Source organism: Cydia pomonella, chromosome 14 (assembly GCF_033807575.1).
Source record: "Cydia pomonella isolate Wapato2018A chromosome 14, ilCydPomo1, whole genome shotgun sequence".
Lineage (NCBI taxonomy): Eukaryota > Metazoa > Arthropoda > Insecta > Lepidoptera > Tortricidae > Cydia > Cydia pomonella.
This window is the reverse complement of record NC_084716.1, coordinates 4,504,597-4,520,825: the sequence shown is the minus strand read 5'-3', so window position 1 is coordinate 4,520,825 and position 16,229 is coordinate 4,504,597. Positions and strand designations below refer to the sequence as shown.

The following is a 16,229-nucleotide window of genomic DNA, read 5'->3' as shown; positions in this document are numbered from 1 at the left end:
TGCAGTAGGTAGCGCTGTCAGTATTATAAAATACACTTACTATACTTATATTGTACTTTTATTATAGGTATATAATACGTATAACATATCTACACAAGGTGTATTAACAACCGTGCTTTAAAAGACATCTTAAATGACTTCTAAAGGAGATTTTATTGTTCCACGTGTAACTTGCAAGTATAATGACATCACCGCCTTAATGTTTATTTCTAATGCGAGGAACGTTTCTTCCATACAAATTTGTATAGAGAACAAAAAAAAGTGATTGCTATCATTATATGTTCCGCATCAATGATGTCATATACTAAATCGGGACAGCGAACAAAAACTTGAACATGCTAGCTAAAGATTTTAATCTTAAATACTGTTGCGCCTCGGCTGTTTCCTTGGCAACTCGGCGGGTGCTTCATTGGGCAGCGAATTGACTCTTAACCTCTCAGGACGCCGCAGGACCCTGGAATTAAATGAATTCCTTATTCTTTGTTCTTTTTTTCTTATATTTTGGTCTAAACTAACCTAAAAAATGATGAAAAGCACTCACGATCCTTTGCCGCAACAAGCGCAAAAGGTTTCCACTCTAGGGCGTATTTTCTCCATTTCGCATTGATCCAATCTTCGTCATTCCAATGTCGTCGAGCATAAAGCTATCATCGGATTGCTCGCTTTAGACGCTCTCTGAGATTACGAACATATTGAGAGATGTATCCACCTGACTGCTCTTAAAGAAGTCGAGAGTTTCGTTGATCTGCAAGTGTAATAACTACATGAAGTATATTGCTCACACAGTGAAAAATACCATCCATATGCGGTCAGGAGTACAATATTTCCCACAACTTTCGAAGTCCCAAAAATCACTAAAATACTGCAGTAATCATAAAAACATCATTATGTGTATTTAATACAACTAAAATTTTGTCAATAGCATCACTATTAAATAAAACTTACCATCCTGTACGACGTGGTGAATTTTTTTTTAATATTTCGCACGTATACAACATATTTTGTTGAAACTTGATTCCGCCATTTCATGGGCTTTCTGACTTTGACATCTGTCAATCATGACAAGTTTGCGTTCCGTTTCATGAATTTTATTTTGGTCATAGATAAAACGTTTTGAGTGTGTGTGTGAATACTTCGCTGTCACTGCTGCGTTTTAAATTATACAAATAAACTTGTTTTATACACTAAACCTCATCTCAAACTGAGTTGAACACGTAAGAAACAGCATACTATTACCGTGAAACTTATTACTTTTTAAGAATATTTACATTATCATACATAAATTAATTAAATACGTCAAATATTAACAACAACGCCATATATTAGCGTAATAGTGCCTAGCTGACCGTGACGAACCACCTTAACAGCACCAACAATATTCCTGTTCTAAACACTAACGACCAAGGACTGAACCAAAAATGTCGACATTGTTCTGAAAAATAGCCGATAAGGAAAATTACAGTATGAAAATAAACAGTATCTTAACACGGTACTGAAATATTTTTCAGTAACAATTCTTGTTAATCATATAAGTAGTATAGTCAAGTTAAAGAAAAGTATGGAAGTAAGTCGTGTAGTCGTGCTTTTTTTGGATTCGTTAGATGGCGCAACTAGATTATTTCCCCCGAATTGCACCTGTCGCGGCGTTCTCATTATGTATACAATATAGACAAGTAAATGTACTAGACTACGACAATAGTCTACAGACTATAGAACGCCGCGACAATAGAAATAATGGTAGTGTGTGTATTGTGGGTGTAGGAGTGGTTAGTCCTACCTTATTGTCCCGTCGTAGTCTCGTCTATCTGCTTCGCTCTTTTGCCTCTCATGCACCATCTGTGGTTAAAGGTATTATATGATTACAACGATCACCAAGTGTTTACAGCTAAGTATGGTATTTTTTCATATATCTATTTCCAACGGTGATGGCATCATCCATCAATACATAAGAGTTACATATATATCTATCAGTTAACTCTAGTACACATGAGCACCATCTTACCCGGCCGGATGAAGGGTACAAATTCAAGGGGGCGTACCGCAGCCGAAGCTGCCCCTTGCGTGCTGATAAAGGAGTAACTAGCGGCCGAAGCCACCTTACTCCTACACGGGGATAAAGGAGAACCTAGCAGCCGAAGCCACAGAACTCCTAACGCCTTTCTCTATAGTAGCCGCTCCCCTTACGGGGAGCATCTAGCAGCTAAACCTGCCATTCTCTTACACAATGATATAGGAGGATCTGCAGCCGAAGCCGCAGACTCCTACACATGCATAAAACACCCTAGTCCGCCTTAACTGAGATGGCCTCTAAACAGCCTCCACGACGTAAATCGTGGCAAGCTCAACTCATACAAACTTACTGCTTCCACGGCAAAGTCACGTGGCAAGCCAAAAGATTAATTAGTTAAATGTATAAGATATAAGTATATCACTCTTGCAAATTCGATCGATAGAGAGATAACGAAATTTCGATTTTCGCGGTAGACCACCTGTAAACAAACCGCCTTGCTTGATGCATCAATGTCATAGTGAAAACATGTCAAAAAAACTGTTGAAGGTTGAAGGCATAGTATGTATAAGTTACTCTAAGTTTTAGGATATGCACTAGTGCTGCACTCTGGTAGCAGAACATTGCAGTGATATTCCCTAATGAGTTTTTATTGATGATTTTGATCTGGCGTGTGATCGCGAAGCTATAACGAAAATTGTTAGAGAATCCTCGTCACGCGTTCAATTTTCTATTTGAATTGTCTCTAATAATTAGATATTGATGTGTATTATCTATCAGATTTCGGAGATAGACGTTGGCCTAACTTTCCGGTATAACGTAATAAGTGAGCAAACCAACATAATAACAAATGTTTTTTAGCGCAACGCGCAACCCTATCGTGTACCCGACTGTCGGGTTCTTGGCGTGTAGTGTCGATTCGTTCGAAAAGTGTGCAACTGTACCCGAGTATCGGGTCGTAATTATTTTTGCGGCCTGGCGCAGATGTTTTGTTTGGCTGGATGGCAATGAATGTGTTAAAGCAGCTTTTTGTAAACGTTGATAAATGGTAGAATAAGAAAATGATTGAGTTTGTTTATGATAATGAGAATACCTATATACTTTTTGTAAAAGCATATACTGGGTTAAATTTAAGTATTTTGATAAAAACGATTGCAATGAAACTCAAATTTAAAAATCGATTCTTTAATTCATTTATTTTAGGGAGCCCTATACACACTAAGGCCCGATTTCACCAATGAATCTGCGGTGCTGCTGAGCTGCAGCCACTGCAGACCGCCACCGCTGTTGGGCAGCCAGGAGCTCTGGTGGGTTGAGGGGCTGCTGGGGTTGCTCTGGCAGCAGGAGCATTTTATACAGCCGGAGCTGCGACGCCCGTAGGCTCCTGCGCTGCTCCGGTGGGCTATGTGGGTACTCCGCTGTTTCGCTCTCCTGCAGCAGAGGCCTCCGTTCTGCATCTGCAGACCTATGAATATATCAATCATTATTGTTTGAGTTTAGGCTCTATCACCTTTTTATCGTCTTTAGTAGCCATGATTACATTCTCCTGGATCATTTACAGTGCTTAAAGTAGCCCATTTTGATTTTTTTTAACTATTGAATCCTTTCCATTAAGGGCAATCCACTAAGCATGTTAGTAGAACATTGCTAAGTGTATTCCTCTAATAAACTATGCTACTTTTGTCTCCTGGCTGACAGGATAGTATAACAACAAGTATCAGTTGATTCACCCATTACTACTATGATTTGAAGTTCTGATTATTTGTTAATCTCTGTTGATTCTAACTTGTTCTCTTTAGTTGAAATAAGTAATCAGCTACTTTGAAAAAATTATCACCATATTTCATATATTAGTACTTTTTGTCAACCTTGTTATTGAACATAGAAATACCTAGTTCAAATTAGATAAAAACTCGTAAAACTTACCGTTTAGTCCATGGCCAGCAGGTGCAGAACTGCTCCTGCTGCTTTCGTTGAATGCTGCAGGTCATAATTTTGTATTAAACCATAGGTAATAAAACAAGAAAGCCTATAGTTAGTAACAACATTCGGTTAATTACAACAACAACAACAAATACAAATAATTTTATTGAAAACAGTATAGTACAGTGTTAGCACTTAAAGACTAAGGATTAAGGATAAGGAAAAGTTTACAAATGCCTGAACTAGGAGAATTAATTTGTAATTATTCACTTAATTATAATTATAAATAGTACACAATAAAAATCTGGTAAGGTGATAACCTTAACAAAATAACTTATTTAAGTATTCTATATCAAAGTCCAGTAAGAAATCATTTTACGACTATTAGTAAGTTCTCTGTATCATCGTATGTCATTTTTTGAAGGGCGCGTAGTAGAATATTCTTACAACCAGCATAGCTAAGTGGGTATAAGTCTAGTTTTGAATTTAACCTGTTGTAGAAATAAGGGCCCAAAAAGACAAAAAATCTAGATGAAAATACGTGTTTTCTTTGTACGGTTTGAATACATACATATAATATCTTTGCGCCTTTTGTTACTATATGCAGTGTTGAAAGGAATTTTGGTGTGCTGCTTAAGTGTTGTGCTTAATATAAATAGTTGACGAACAGTTAGTACTTCACATGCTTTATAAAGGAGTTCAGTGGGGTATAAGAATGGGCGGTAAGTAGCTACCTTTAGTACAGCTCTCTGGGCTCTTTCTAGGTTTATTAGTGTTGTTTTAGCTGTACCACCCCAGGAAGAAATACAGTAACTTAGTATCGAATGACACAGAGAAAAGTATACTTGCTTGATTAAAGTTTGATCACCTATCGATCGAAGTTTTTTAAATACAAATATTAATTTTCGAACTCTATTGCACAATGCTTCAATGTGATTTTTAAAAGAGAGAGTTTCGTCAATAATGACTTCCAAATACTAAATGTTGTCAGTAATAGCTATAGATGGGCATGTACAGGGCTTATTTGTTTCGTCCTCACAGTTATGTGCGTAAAGTGTGTGATTATTTGACATTGGATCTGATTTCCGCATGGAAAAGCTTATAAAGTTTGTTTTGTCAGAGTTCAGTGTTAGTAGATGAAGTTTTAGCCAGTTAGTTACAACATTGAATCCTCGTTGTGCGTACTCGTAAACCTCGTTTGTTGACTTTGCGGAAAAAAGTAGCGCAGTGTCATCTGCGTAGGAAATGATTTTGCATCTTTAGATTGCATAGGTCATTAATGTAAATTAAAAATAGGGTAGAGGCCAAAACGCTCCCTTGTGGCAAGCCGTAAGATGTGTTTTCTAATTCTGAGCTGATGATGTTATCTATTTTTACGCATTGAGTTCGTCCGTTTAGGTAGCTTGCGATTAATTTGTGCTGTGTGCCCCTAATACCTAGTGATTCAAGCTTGTGCAGTAAAATGGAAATTGAAACGGTGTCAATAGCTTTTGCGAGGTCCAGAAAAATTCCAATTGTCTTGTTACCCTTGTCTAGTTCCTGGACTAAATAGTCGGTCAATTCGTGTACAGCATCTGCAGTTGATAACTTGGACCTAAAACCAAACTGCGTCTTTGACAAAAAAACATGCTTCTCCAAATATTGCACAAGTCTATTATTAATAATTTTTTCCAGAATTTTTGATGTCGCTGGCAAAAGAGAAATCGGTCTATAATTTGTTACTTGAACTTTGCTTTCAGGTTTATAGACAGGGATTACAACGGATTTTTTAAGACATTTCGGAAATATTCCTTCAGAGATGCACTTTTGAAATATATATGTTAGTGGTGGAACCAGGATATGTCTGAATGCCTTTATTATTTTGTTCGATATGCCATCCCAACCGACCGCGGAATCGTCTTCTAGGCTCATGATAATCATTTCAACCTCAGCTTCATCCGTGTTTAATAGGACAAATGATTTCGAGGATTTATATGTACTAAAATGTATTCTTGAGGGGGTGAAGACGGATCCTCCTGGATTTTTTCAGCCAGGTATTTGCCTATGTTAACGAAAAATTCATTTGTGCTATTTGCAGCTAGCAATTCAGACGGGCCTACTTTCAACAAACTTGCAGATGATTCACGTTGTTTTGTTGTGTATGTTACGTTTTTAATATATTTCCAAACTAATTTACTGTTTTTTCCAGCAATTTCCAGCTGTTTTTTGTCGTAGTTTGTTTTTACGTTTTTCAATAGGTTGTTACAAAAATTACGATATCTTTTATACGACAGTTGCAATATAAGATTGTCTGGATTTGTTTTAGCTTTCAGGTGAAGTTTATCCCTGTGTCTCATGGATCGAAGAAGTCCTGGGGTAATCCATGGTTTTATATTAAAATTCTTGCTATTTAAACGTGTATTATAAGTGTTAAGTAATATTGCTTGTTGGACATTTTTAATCAAGTAGAGCATACTATTTTCTGCATCAGCAGAATTATAAACGGGGCCAAAGTCAATATTGCATAAATCATCTCTAAGTTTAATTTAGAGACAAATTGCGTGCGAGTGCATGTGTTACGTGATTTACGATATAGGTAACCCTATAGGTAGGTAGGGCAGCTCTATGGTCGGTCACTGTAGAGTCAGTAACAAGTGCTAATGCCGAATAATTCGATTTTACCATAATATGATCTAAGCAATACCCGCTTTGGTGCGTAGGAAGCGTGTGCGCTGGGAGTAAGCCATGGAAAGAGCATAGGTTAAGATAGCTCTGGGCTGTCAAAGACGATTCGCTGCTTTCAGCTAGTATGTTGATATTAATATCTCCACAGGAACAGTTTTAATGTCAAAATTTATATTTTCATTAGCAATGTAAAACTCTAAAATGTTTTATTTGAATTTTATTCAATATCCAACTTGCACTTACAAGAGGTGCTTTGGTCTTCCCAAAACACATATACATGTGGGTTTCCTCTTTTGATGCTGAAGGAAGGCGGGGGGGCTGCGACGAGCCGAACATGTTTTTAATTTTATACGTTCCCGACTGCGACGGGAAAGGAGTCCTTGGTCGCTCCATGTTTGATCTGCAAGTATAAAAAATTTATCAACTCCTGATTCACCTTATTTTCAAGACAAACTCGGCAGGGAAAAATCGACACACTCATACCCACAATTATCAAATTATAAACACATAACAAGTGTCTGATGGCTGAATCTGTATGACCGAGCTCAAAGATTATTATATTATTATATTTATTTATTCCTTAAATTAACACTTACAGTCAAGCTACACATGTTAAAAGGAGTGACATTATATACGCATTGATACTAACAATTTACTTACTGCTAACTATACATTGATTGAGCTGGTCGTCGTTATTGACTCTAGGTATCGGCTACTAACTGCCAAAAAACTAGCTTCAGTGCATTGGAATATATCTAGTTTGCTGTCGCTGTCCAATATATCATTCAAGAGAGACAATGCGCGGTGCAGCGGTGAGTGAGATAATGCCCGGGTCCGCGCCGCCGGGACTGCGAACAGTGCGCGGCGACGAGGGCGCAGTTGAATACTGCTCTGGACAGGTACTCGAAGCGGAACCAATCCCAAGTAGCATTTAAGTGTCGGTAAAATCAATATACCAGCCAATTTAGAACTTAGGGTGGTTTAAGGGACTTATAAGAGTGTCAGAGAAAACTAACCTGAGCTCAAGCTGTATAAAATCATTATAAAGGAATCTGCGTACGCATGGGGTGTTATATCAGAAAATAAAAAATCTACTATAAAACTTTAAGTGTTGTGTGACACTTCGACCTAATTCTATCGTTAAAGCTGTATACAGGCTGTATTGTAGTATCAATTGGCACTTGTTGCTGTAAAAAAGTATCTGTAAACTCCGTTATAAAACTTTAAGTGTTGTGTGACGCTACAAGCTTATTCTATCATTTAAGCTGTATAGAGGCTGTAGTGTAGGATCACCTGGCACTTGTTGCTGTATAAAAGTATTTGTCAACTCCGATTTAAAACTAATTCTTATGGCGTAATTTTACACTATTATAAGTATAATGGTGTTATAACTTCTGTTCTTAAGGTTATTATAGAACTAAAAGAATAAATGACAGCTGTAGTACAGTTTTTGTCTGTATTTCTGACCAAAGTCGCTTAATGTAATTTTTTGGCGTAATTTTGCACTCATATAAGTATAGTAGTTTTATGATTTCTGACAAGGAGTGTATTATAAAACTAAATGAATAAATGGCAGTCATATTACAGCTTTAGTTTTTTTATTTATAATACGGATCTCTAACGGGAATTATAACTTATGTACAGAAAGCCGAAATACAGTCAAATGTATAAAAATATTCTATTACAAAGCTGATTTAAATCCAAAAGCTGTAGAAGTGACTCCATTAATTACATAGTACAGCTACTAAGATTATGATGCTCTCCAACTATCCTATAGGCTGTTTAAATACTGTCGCCATTTTACTATGAATAAAAACATATTTGAAAATATAATTAAAGATAAACTTGCAAATATTTAACAAAAACTTGTCATATTATGATAACCAGCTAAAATAAATTGACTTTAACCTTAGAATTAACATTAAAAGAAAAAAAACCTTAACCTTAAAAACATAAACTAAACTTATGTACCACTTTTAGATATTTTTGTTATGTTTTTCTTGATTATTAAGCAGGGGCGTGAATATTTTGCCAGAAAAGATACACATGTTCACAATAAATAATAATCGGCACTTACCAATAGTAATATAACTGCTCTCAAGATCCTGTATCTTAACTGCACTTTATTACTTTCCACTTATATTTGTAATTTGTCGCCATTACAAATATAACGAATGAACAGAAGACATTTAAAGACTTGAATATTTTTTATTCTATTGTAATTCTTCTTAAAAACCTATTTAAAACTGATATTCTTAAATCATATTTATAAGAGATAATCTGTAGTGCTAAGGTTTCCATTTACACCGAATTACAGCTATTATACAGCTTATCTATTGCTTGTACAGCTACTGTACAGCTACTGTACAGCTCTAATAACGCGAAAAGCTGTATAATTGGGGCCCTTTTTTAACTTATAAGGGCTGTATAAGCGCTTATACAGCCGTAGTACAGCCTAAATGTACAGCTTATAGTATTCAAATATACTGATATACAGCTCTTATACAGCTAGCAATGCTACTTGGGATGCTAGCAACTGAGGGTTATGTATTTGGCCACGAATCAGGAGATAAAAATATTTTACTAGTGCCACATTTCTTCTGGTCTCAAGAGTGGTGTAGTTAACCATTCCGAGAATATACAGACTAGGGTACATGTGAGGATAGTAACCATAAAGTTTATTGTATAGATGACGGATGAATGATTTTTGGACCCTCTCCAACATAAGTGTGTACTGTTGTTCATGGGGACTCCAAATTATCGCATTCGTCTCAAGTCGGCTTCGTACATACGCGTTGTACAGCATTCTGAGTGCACTCTGACTCTGAGCATTGAAAGATTTTGACTGGCGGATTACAAACCCTAAGCATTTTCTTGCAGCCTTACATGCGCTGACAATGTGGTCATTGAATGTGAGCTGTTGATCGAATATTGTGCCAAGATCACGAACAGATGTAACTTGCTGCAGATTATTATTTTCAATTACGTAATTAAATTGATGAGGATGGCGAGCACGGGTGTATGACATAACCGAACATTTTTTTACGTTTAGAGACAATTTGTTTTCGACACTCCAAGCACAGACGCTGTCAATGTCTTCTTGCAACTTTACACAATCCTCCTGGTCACCAACCTGTTTGACTAATTTTAGGTCGTCAGCAAACATTGTGACAAGACTGACAAATAGACAAGACCGCCAGATTGATTCGACAGTCTTGTGGCTCCACCTTCACGTGGTTCCCACTGCCAGTGGCCAGATGGCTAAAATCCAGTAGGCCACTAGATTACTGCGTAGCCATGCTGTGATTTGATGGTCATAATACGTGCTGAGTGGCCTCATATATGCAACATCAGCAACTTGAAGTCGGTGAGTAGTGTGTGGAGGAAAACATAGAATGATTACTCCATGAGATCGCGCTTCATTGATGAGATCAATGTTTTGAGTGTGAGTACTATGTCCATCCAACAACAGCAGGACAGGTCGTTCTGTTGTTGCTCCACTAAATTCCACGAATTTCTTAAACCAGCCAGCAAAGAGTTCCGTTGTCATCCAGCCCGAATCACTGCATACTTTCGAGGAATTACCATCATGGGTGGCATGTATAGGCCACTTGCACTGAAACAGATTTCAACAGTTATTGTTGTCCCTCTTTCTGCAGAAGTGATCGCTCCGACTTGCTTTCGCCCTCTTTTGGCTATTATTTTTGATTTGGTTTTTGGAACAATAGAAATACCTGTCTCGTCACAGTTGAAAATTCTGTCAGGAGTTAAATTATTTTCATCATAAACGTTCCCCAAAAAGTTATAAAACTGATCTACAACTTGCTTGTTAAATCCTGCAGCACGAGCTGCTGAAGTACTCTCAGGCTGTCGAATAGACAATTCAGGATGTCTCTTGAGAAAGTTGTGTGCCCAATCGTTCCCTGCTTCTCTTTTCTCGTTATTAAATGGATGTTGTTTATTATTTTTAACCGCCAAACTGTACGCTAGACCCCTTAAGTCTTTTATTGTAAGACCATACAGTCTACTTTGCATGTCTAGTATATAATTATACAGCTCTTTTTCCTTTCTTTAGAAAAAACCGTATCTTTAGGGCCTAAACGAACTTTCAATTCATAGCTAGTGGAAGTACCGTCTGACAACTTCTCTCTAACTACTTTGACTTTTCTTTCTAAAGTCGTCTGAGGGACAGAAAATGTCTTTCCTGCCGACAGGTAACCCATTTTTCCTTCTATTACAGCATCCACCGCATTTTTCATAGCTTCCTCTGACCATTCTGCTCTATTTGTTTTTCTCTTATACGTTTTCACCATTCTACAACAAAATATTTAAAGATATTCAAATCCACAACTTTATAATCATTTCAAAACTTTCTTAAAAATACGCACGGGCAAGATGGGGTACCCGGTACCCCATCTTGCCCGTGCGTGCCTAAACAGATTCAACAAATTTTAAATAAATGACACTTGCCGCGTTCGAAAACGACAAGTACGTACCTGTTTGCGTGGTTGTTGCTCCATAGCAATTATTTAACGCCGATTCCGTGCTGCGTATGTAAAGGCAGCAATCACACACCAAACAAAACGCAAAAATAACAAGCAAAACGACAAAAAACAGTTTTTTGAGATTAAATTACGTGCGTAACCTTCAGTCTAGCCGCTCACCGCGTGAACTGATAGACATCATGGCGGCGTAGCGTCATGCGCTAGCGGGCTTCTGATTGGTCGATTCTAGCGCGGTATACAGCCGTTGCCCCGTCTTGCCCGCCACCCCGTCTTGCCCCCCTCTCCCCTACATGTGGGTTTCCTCTTTTGATGCTGAAGGAAGGCGGCGGGGCTGCGACGAGCTGAACATGTTCTTCATTTTATACGTTCCCGACTGCGACGGGAAAGGAGTCCTTGGTCGCTCCATGTTTGATCTGCAAGTATAAAAAATTTATCAACTCCTGATTCACCTTATTTTCAAGACAAACTCTGCAGAGAAAAATCGACACACTCATACCCACAATTATCAAATTATAAACACATAACAAGTGTCTGATGGCTGAATCTGTATGACCGAGCTCAAAGATTGTGACAAGACTGACAAATAGACAAGACCGCCAGATTGATTCAACAGTCTTGTGGCTCGACCTTCACGTGGTTCCCACTGCCAGTGGCCAGATGGCTAAAATCCAGTAGGCCACTGGATACTGGCTCTATGCGGGGGTGGTCCGGAGCATGGCGCTCTACGGAGCACCAATTTGGGCCGGACGGCTGACGAGACGCGCGAAGGCACTGCTCCGTCGGCCGCAGAGGTACGTGGCCCAGAGGATGGTGAGGGCCTACCGCACCACCTCTCACGCAGCGACATGCCTCCTTGCCGGCACCCCAGCGTGGGAACTAGACGCAGGGGTGCTGGCTGAAAGATACTGGGCGAGGGTGGAGGCCAGGAGGCGCGGGGAGCCCACAGATGCGGAGGAGGCAGAGAGATTGGCCCGAGCAGCCGCGGAGCGCCTGAAGCAAAGGTGGAGGGATGCCTTGGAGGATAGCCATTATGGAACCCGAACCATAGGGGCTATCCTCCCAGTAATGGACGAGTGGTTGGGCAGAAGAAAGGGGGCCCTTACATTTAGGGTAACGCAGGTGGTGTCCGGACACGGTTGTTTCGGGCACTACCTGCACAAAATACAGAGGGAGCCGGGGCCCCAGTGCCATGAATGTGGTGCGATGGACGACACGGCCCAGCACACTCTAGAGGAGTGCAACCGCTGGGCCGTGGAAAGAGCGGCCCTTAGGGCGGCGACGGGGGTTATAGACCTCTCGCTACACAGCATAATAGCGGCGATGCTGGGTAGCGAGAGGAATTGGGAAGCGGTGGCCTCCTTCTGCGAAGAAGTCATGTCACAGAAGGAGAAGGCGGAGAGGGAGCGAGAAACGTCTGCTGACGCGATTCCTCTCCGTCGCAGGCGGCAGGGCCAAAGGCAGAGAGTACATTTAACAGCTTCCAGTTTTCCACAAATTCTTTCAACTGCCCCGCTCGAAAGCTTGTCGAATTTCCGCTTGAATTATAGTCCCTGCGCGAGACGTTCTGGCCCACTTGTCTGCTTTGGTTTCGGGCAACTTGCAGATATGCATATTGGCCCTGGGGTTTCGAACCGGAGCCCCGTGGACGTGGAGCCTTCCCCTGAGTTCCCATAAATGGCCTTGGTTGGCGAAAAGGACCGCGTCAAGCCGTAGGTACAAAATTATAGTTACCTTGCGCAGGTACAGGCAAGAAAGGTCTAGGCATGGTTATGAGCAGACCTGAAGGGTCATAAGCGTCCTGCGCGGGTGCTTTTTGAGCGTTATTAGTTTGATTGGGGCCTGCTTGCGCAGCAGGTTTATTTTGGGTTGGCGGTCGGACCGGCCAGAAACATTTAGATACTCCCCCTTGTTTTTCGATAGCTGAAGACAGCGGATCTTTTTGAAAAATAAATTGAGGACTTGGAGGAATCTTCCTTAAAGATTCTTTGAAATATTTATCTTTTACTGACCGTAAAATACTGTCCCGTCTTTGCTGTATAAGGTCAGCACGGTGACCACACGCTAGTTGCAAAACATCGTTCGAAATTTTTTGAAAAGGGCCCTCTATAAAAAGTTCTTTAATTTTATCTTGTAAAGACTCGGGAGTAAGTTTTGGAGTTGTTCTAGCCCACGTTACCAAGGAATCAAAGCAAGATTCGACAGTTTCGCCTTGTTTTATTAAAGCTTGCGTGATGGCCGCGAAGCCACGCTCAAGGACACTAAGGTTTGAAAACTTGTCAAATGGTTTTAATTCGTCGTTTGTTTCCAATTCGGTAAAGGCCGGTTGAGAGCAATAAAGCTTCTGAACCTCAGAATATCTAACGCTAGACCAGTTTTCTGAATCAAAGTGTTGAACAGCCGTTAAGAGGTCAACGTGAGCGGGTAAGGATTTAGGGACCGGTGGTTCTTTTAGAACAGTATTGAAAGCTAACTTTAGCGTTGCTACATTATTATTAAGAACCGGGGCTTCGGTGTCTTCCACTTCATATAACTCGCCGCTCACATTACCCTCAATTTCGTCATGGTTATTAGAAGATTGGTCTGCAGGACCCATTGTTTGAAAGTGCATCATATTGCTGATGCAATCTTGGATGTCATTTACCTGGTTTGCCAGTTGCTGTATTATAATATCGTTACTACGCTGCCGCTTATGTTTTAGCCCGGATTTTGATTTCTTCGCTTTCCTCTTTGAAGGCCGACGAGAGTGATGTGGTGGCGGTCCTAAAGGAAGCGGCTGCTGCGAAGATGGTCCCGGAATCGGCTCCTTTGACTGCCCCGGGGTGGGTGCAACTTCATCAGAATCGGACGATGAGCTAGTACTAGACGTACTAGAGTCCGACATTTCGAATTGCAAAAAAAAGAATCTGCAAAAATAAATTAGTATTATACACTTATTGAGAAAAGAAACTCTTTTCCGAATGGTAAAACCGTTAGTTATTTTTAAAATTTAAATATATCAGCTTGACTTACAGATTTCCGCAATTTGTAAGTAGATCCGTAACGTTTCGCATTCAAGATGCCAATGAAGGCAAGCGAGAGCCCCTGGTGGCAGGCAGGTAAAAACGGAAATTCATGGAGGGGGTAAAAAGGAGTGGGGATTGCAACTATTCAGCAGCCGTGACGTCACCGCAATCAGTGAAGCTACTCTCAAATATATAATTAATATGCTTCGAATAACGGTAAGAAGCTTAATATCAAATGCTAGGATAGAGAAAATTATTAATAAACTCTTATTGGACTTGAGTGGTGTCAAAATCGAAGATGCTCAATCAGAATTAGCAGACAATAAGTATTTAAAGTTAATATATGGTATTACGTACTCTAAAATCATCATCTAAGTGCTCAATCATGTTCACTAATGTATACCTACTATTCTGTAACTACCTTCTTAACTATTTACTTATATCACGATTTGACCTTGTGGATTACTGTAATTGGCTTTATACACTTAAAATTTAAAATTGCACATGTAATTATTATAAGCTGTTGTAATCCTGAATAAATAAATAAATAAAATAAAAAATAAAGAATAACTAATAGATATGCTTAAGTTATTGTATATTAGATTTATAATATTAACCTGGGATTTAATTAACGAAGATTGGGTTGATGGCGATTCATACGACGACAATGCAATCCATGACAATCAGAGAAACAAACCAAAGTTTGAAATGGAAGATTGCATTGGCAACAGAAATATGATTGTCCAAATTATTGAGTCGGAGTTGGCTACAAATATTAAGCTGAAACAAGACTCGCTCATCTGGCTCGGGCTCAGACTCCGACTCTGATTCTGATTAATTTACTTACCCATGTATTATTTAATTTTAATTTAATCCCATGCATTATTTATGAATTATTTAAACTATTGAATAGAATGTTACAATGTATTTGTTTAAATTTGTTATCCTACATTTGTATTAAATGAAAAAAATAAAAATTATGATATGAACACATACATTTTTTTTCCTTTCAATTCCTACCATTATTAGTATGATCTGACAAATGGGCATATTCAACACTAATTGAATTGAGAATTGAACAAAGGTCTGATGTTCACTAAGCATTCATCAGAGCAGTTGTGCTGAGCATGATCTGCGTACTTGTCTAGTGTAGGTTCTCTATTATCAAGTTTGCACAATCTAAAAGTGAGAGATCTGGCCTAGGTTCAATTCTAGTCACTGATTCTATATTTCCATACGAGTCAAAGCTGTCAAAATGAATTTTGCAAACCATGCAGTTTATTTTTTCAGAATCTTTCACCAACACTAGTGACGGATTAAAATAAATGTTATTGTCATTGGTTTTAAACTTGGCGTAGTGGACAGCCATTTTCTAGGAAAATTGAAATATTCAAATGGCCAAACTTGCATTTATAGACTGGCAAATATATAGAATATAATGCGTCTGAATATGGTTTTATTATGCCATTTTCTATTATTTTTTGCGGATTGTAGTCGTCTAGAAATATGGTTTCATATCGATCGTCGTATATGACATCGAACTTTGTCATGTTAAACTTGTACTTTCTAATGGTTCTTTCATATAAGACATTGGAATTACGCGAGACTATGCCATCAACATATGAGTTTGGTGTGGTTTTCCAGTAATCAATATATTGGTTAACGCCATTGATAATGCTGAACATTTCAATACCTGTTGAATTATTACACAGCCTAACCATGTATTCTAATCGTTTAACATATTGATATTTGAGTAGATTTTCACCGTCTAATATGAACAAATCTAATACAATTGGTTTAATTATTTTATTATATTTAGAAACATCGATTAACTTTTTATTAAAAACGCCAACAATTATAAACTCACCACTAAAATTATACATTGTACTAAAGTGTAAATTTGGAACCTTAATTTTTTGTCCATGTTTATTAAATATATAAACCTTGGAGTCAATCTTACAAATATTTACACGCCAACCATTTGGCTGTATTATACATGATTCTTGCATATTATCCATTAAGTTTGGGTCATGTCGTATATCTGCAAGACGAAACGGGACACGATATTTGTGTCACACATGTATACACTTTGCAACTTGTAAAATTTATGAATATTAGTAATTAAAT

The 16,229-nt window shown here is 38.6% G+C and overlaps 2 protein-coding genes across 9 annotated transcripts; one reads left to right on the top strand and one right to left on the bottom strand.

The window, feature by feature from the left end:
* Positions 1-336: 336 nt before the first annotated feature.
* Positions 337-15,814, bottom strand: LOC133525238 (uncharacterized). Of its 8 annotated transcripts, none has more exons than XM_061861537.1 (7): positions 13,742-15,814; positions 11,260-11,513; positions 6,839-6,995; positions 5,458-5,525; positions 3,935-3,988; positions 542-3,473; positions 337-454 (listed from the first exon to the last, which is right to left on the bottom strand). In XM_061861537.1, the coding sequence occupies exons 2-6, from the start codon at positions 11,295-11,297 to the stop codon at positions 3,227-3,229; spliced, it is 564 nt and encodes a 187-aa protein (XP_061717521.1). In that variant the 5' UTR covers positions 11,298-11,513; positions 13,742-15,814; the 3' UTR covers positions 337-454; positions 542-3,226. The 8 variants fall into 8 exon arrangements, with proteins under 8 accessions (XP_061717521.1, XP_061717523.1, XP_061717517.1 ...); XM_061861539.1 differs by having other exon boundaries at positions 542-3,465; XM_061861533.1 differs by lacking the exon at positions 13,742-15,814 and having other exon boundaries at positions 11,241-13,711.
* Positions 11,815-12,774, top strand: LOC133525325 (uncharacterized). Its single transcript, XM_061861613.1, has one exon. The coding sequence runs from the start codon at positions 11,815-11,817 to the stop codon at positions 12,772-12,774; it is 960 nt and encodes a 319-aa protein (XP_061717597.1).
* Positions 15,815-16,229: the final 415 nt, after the last annotated feature.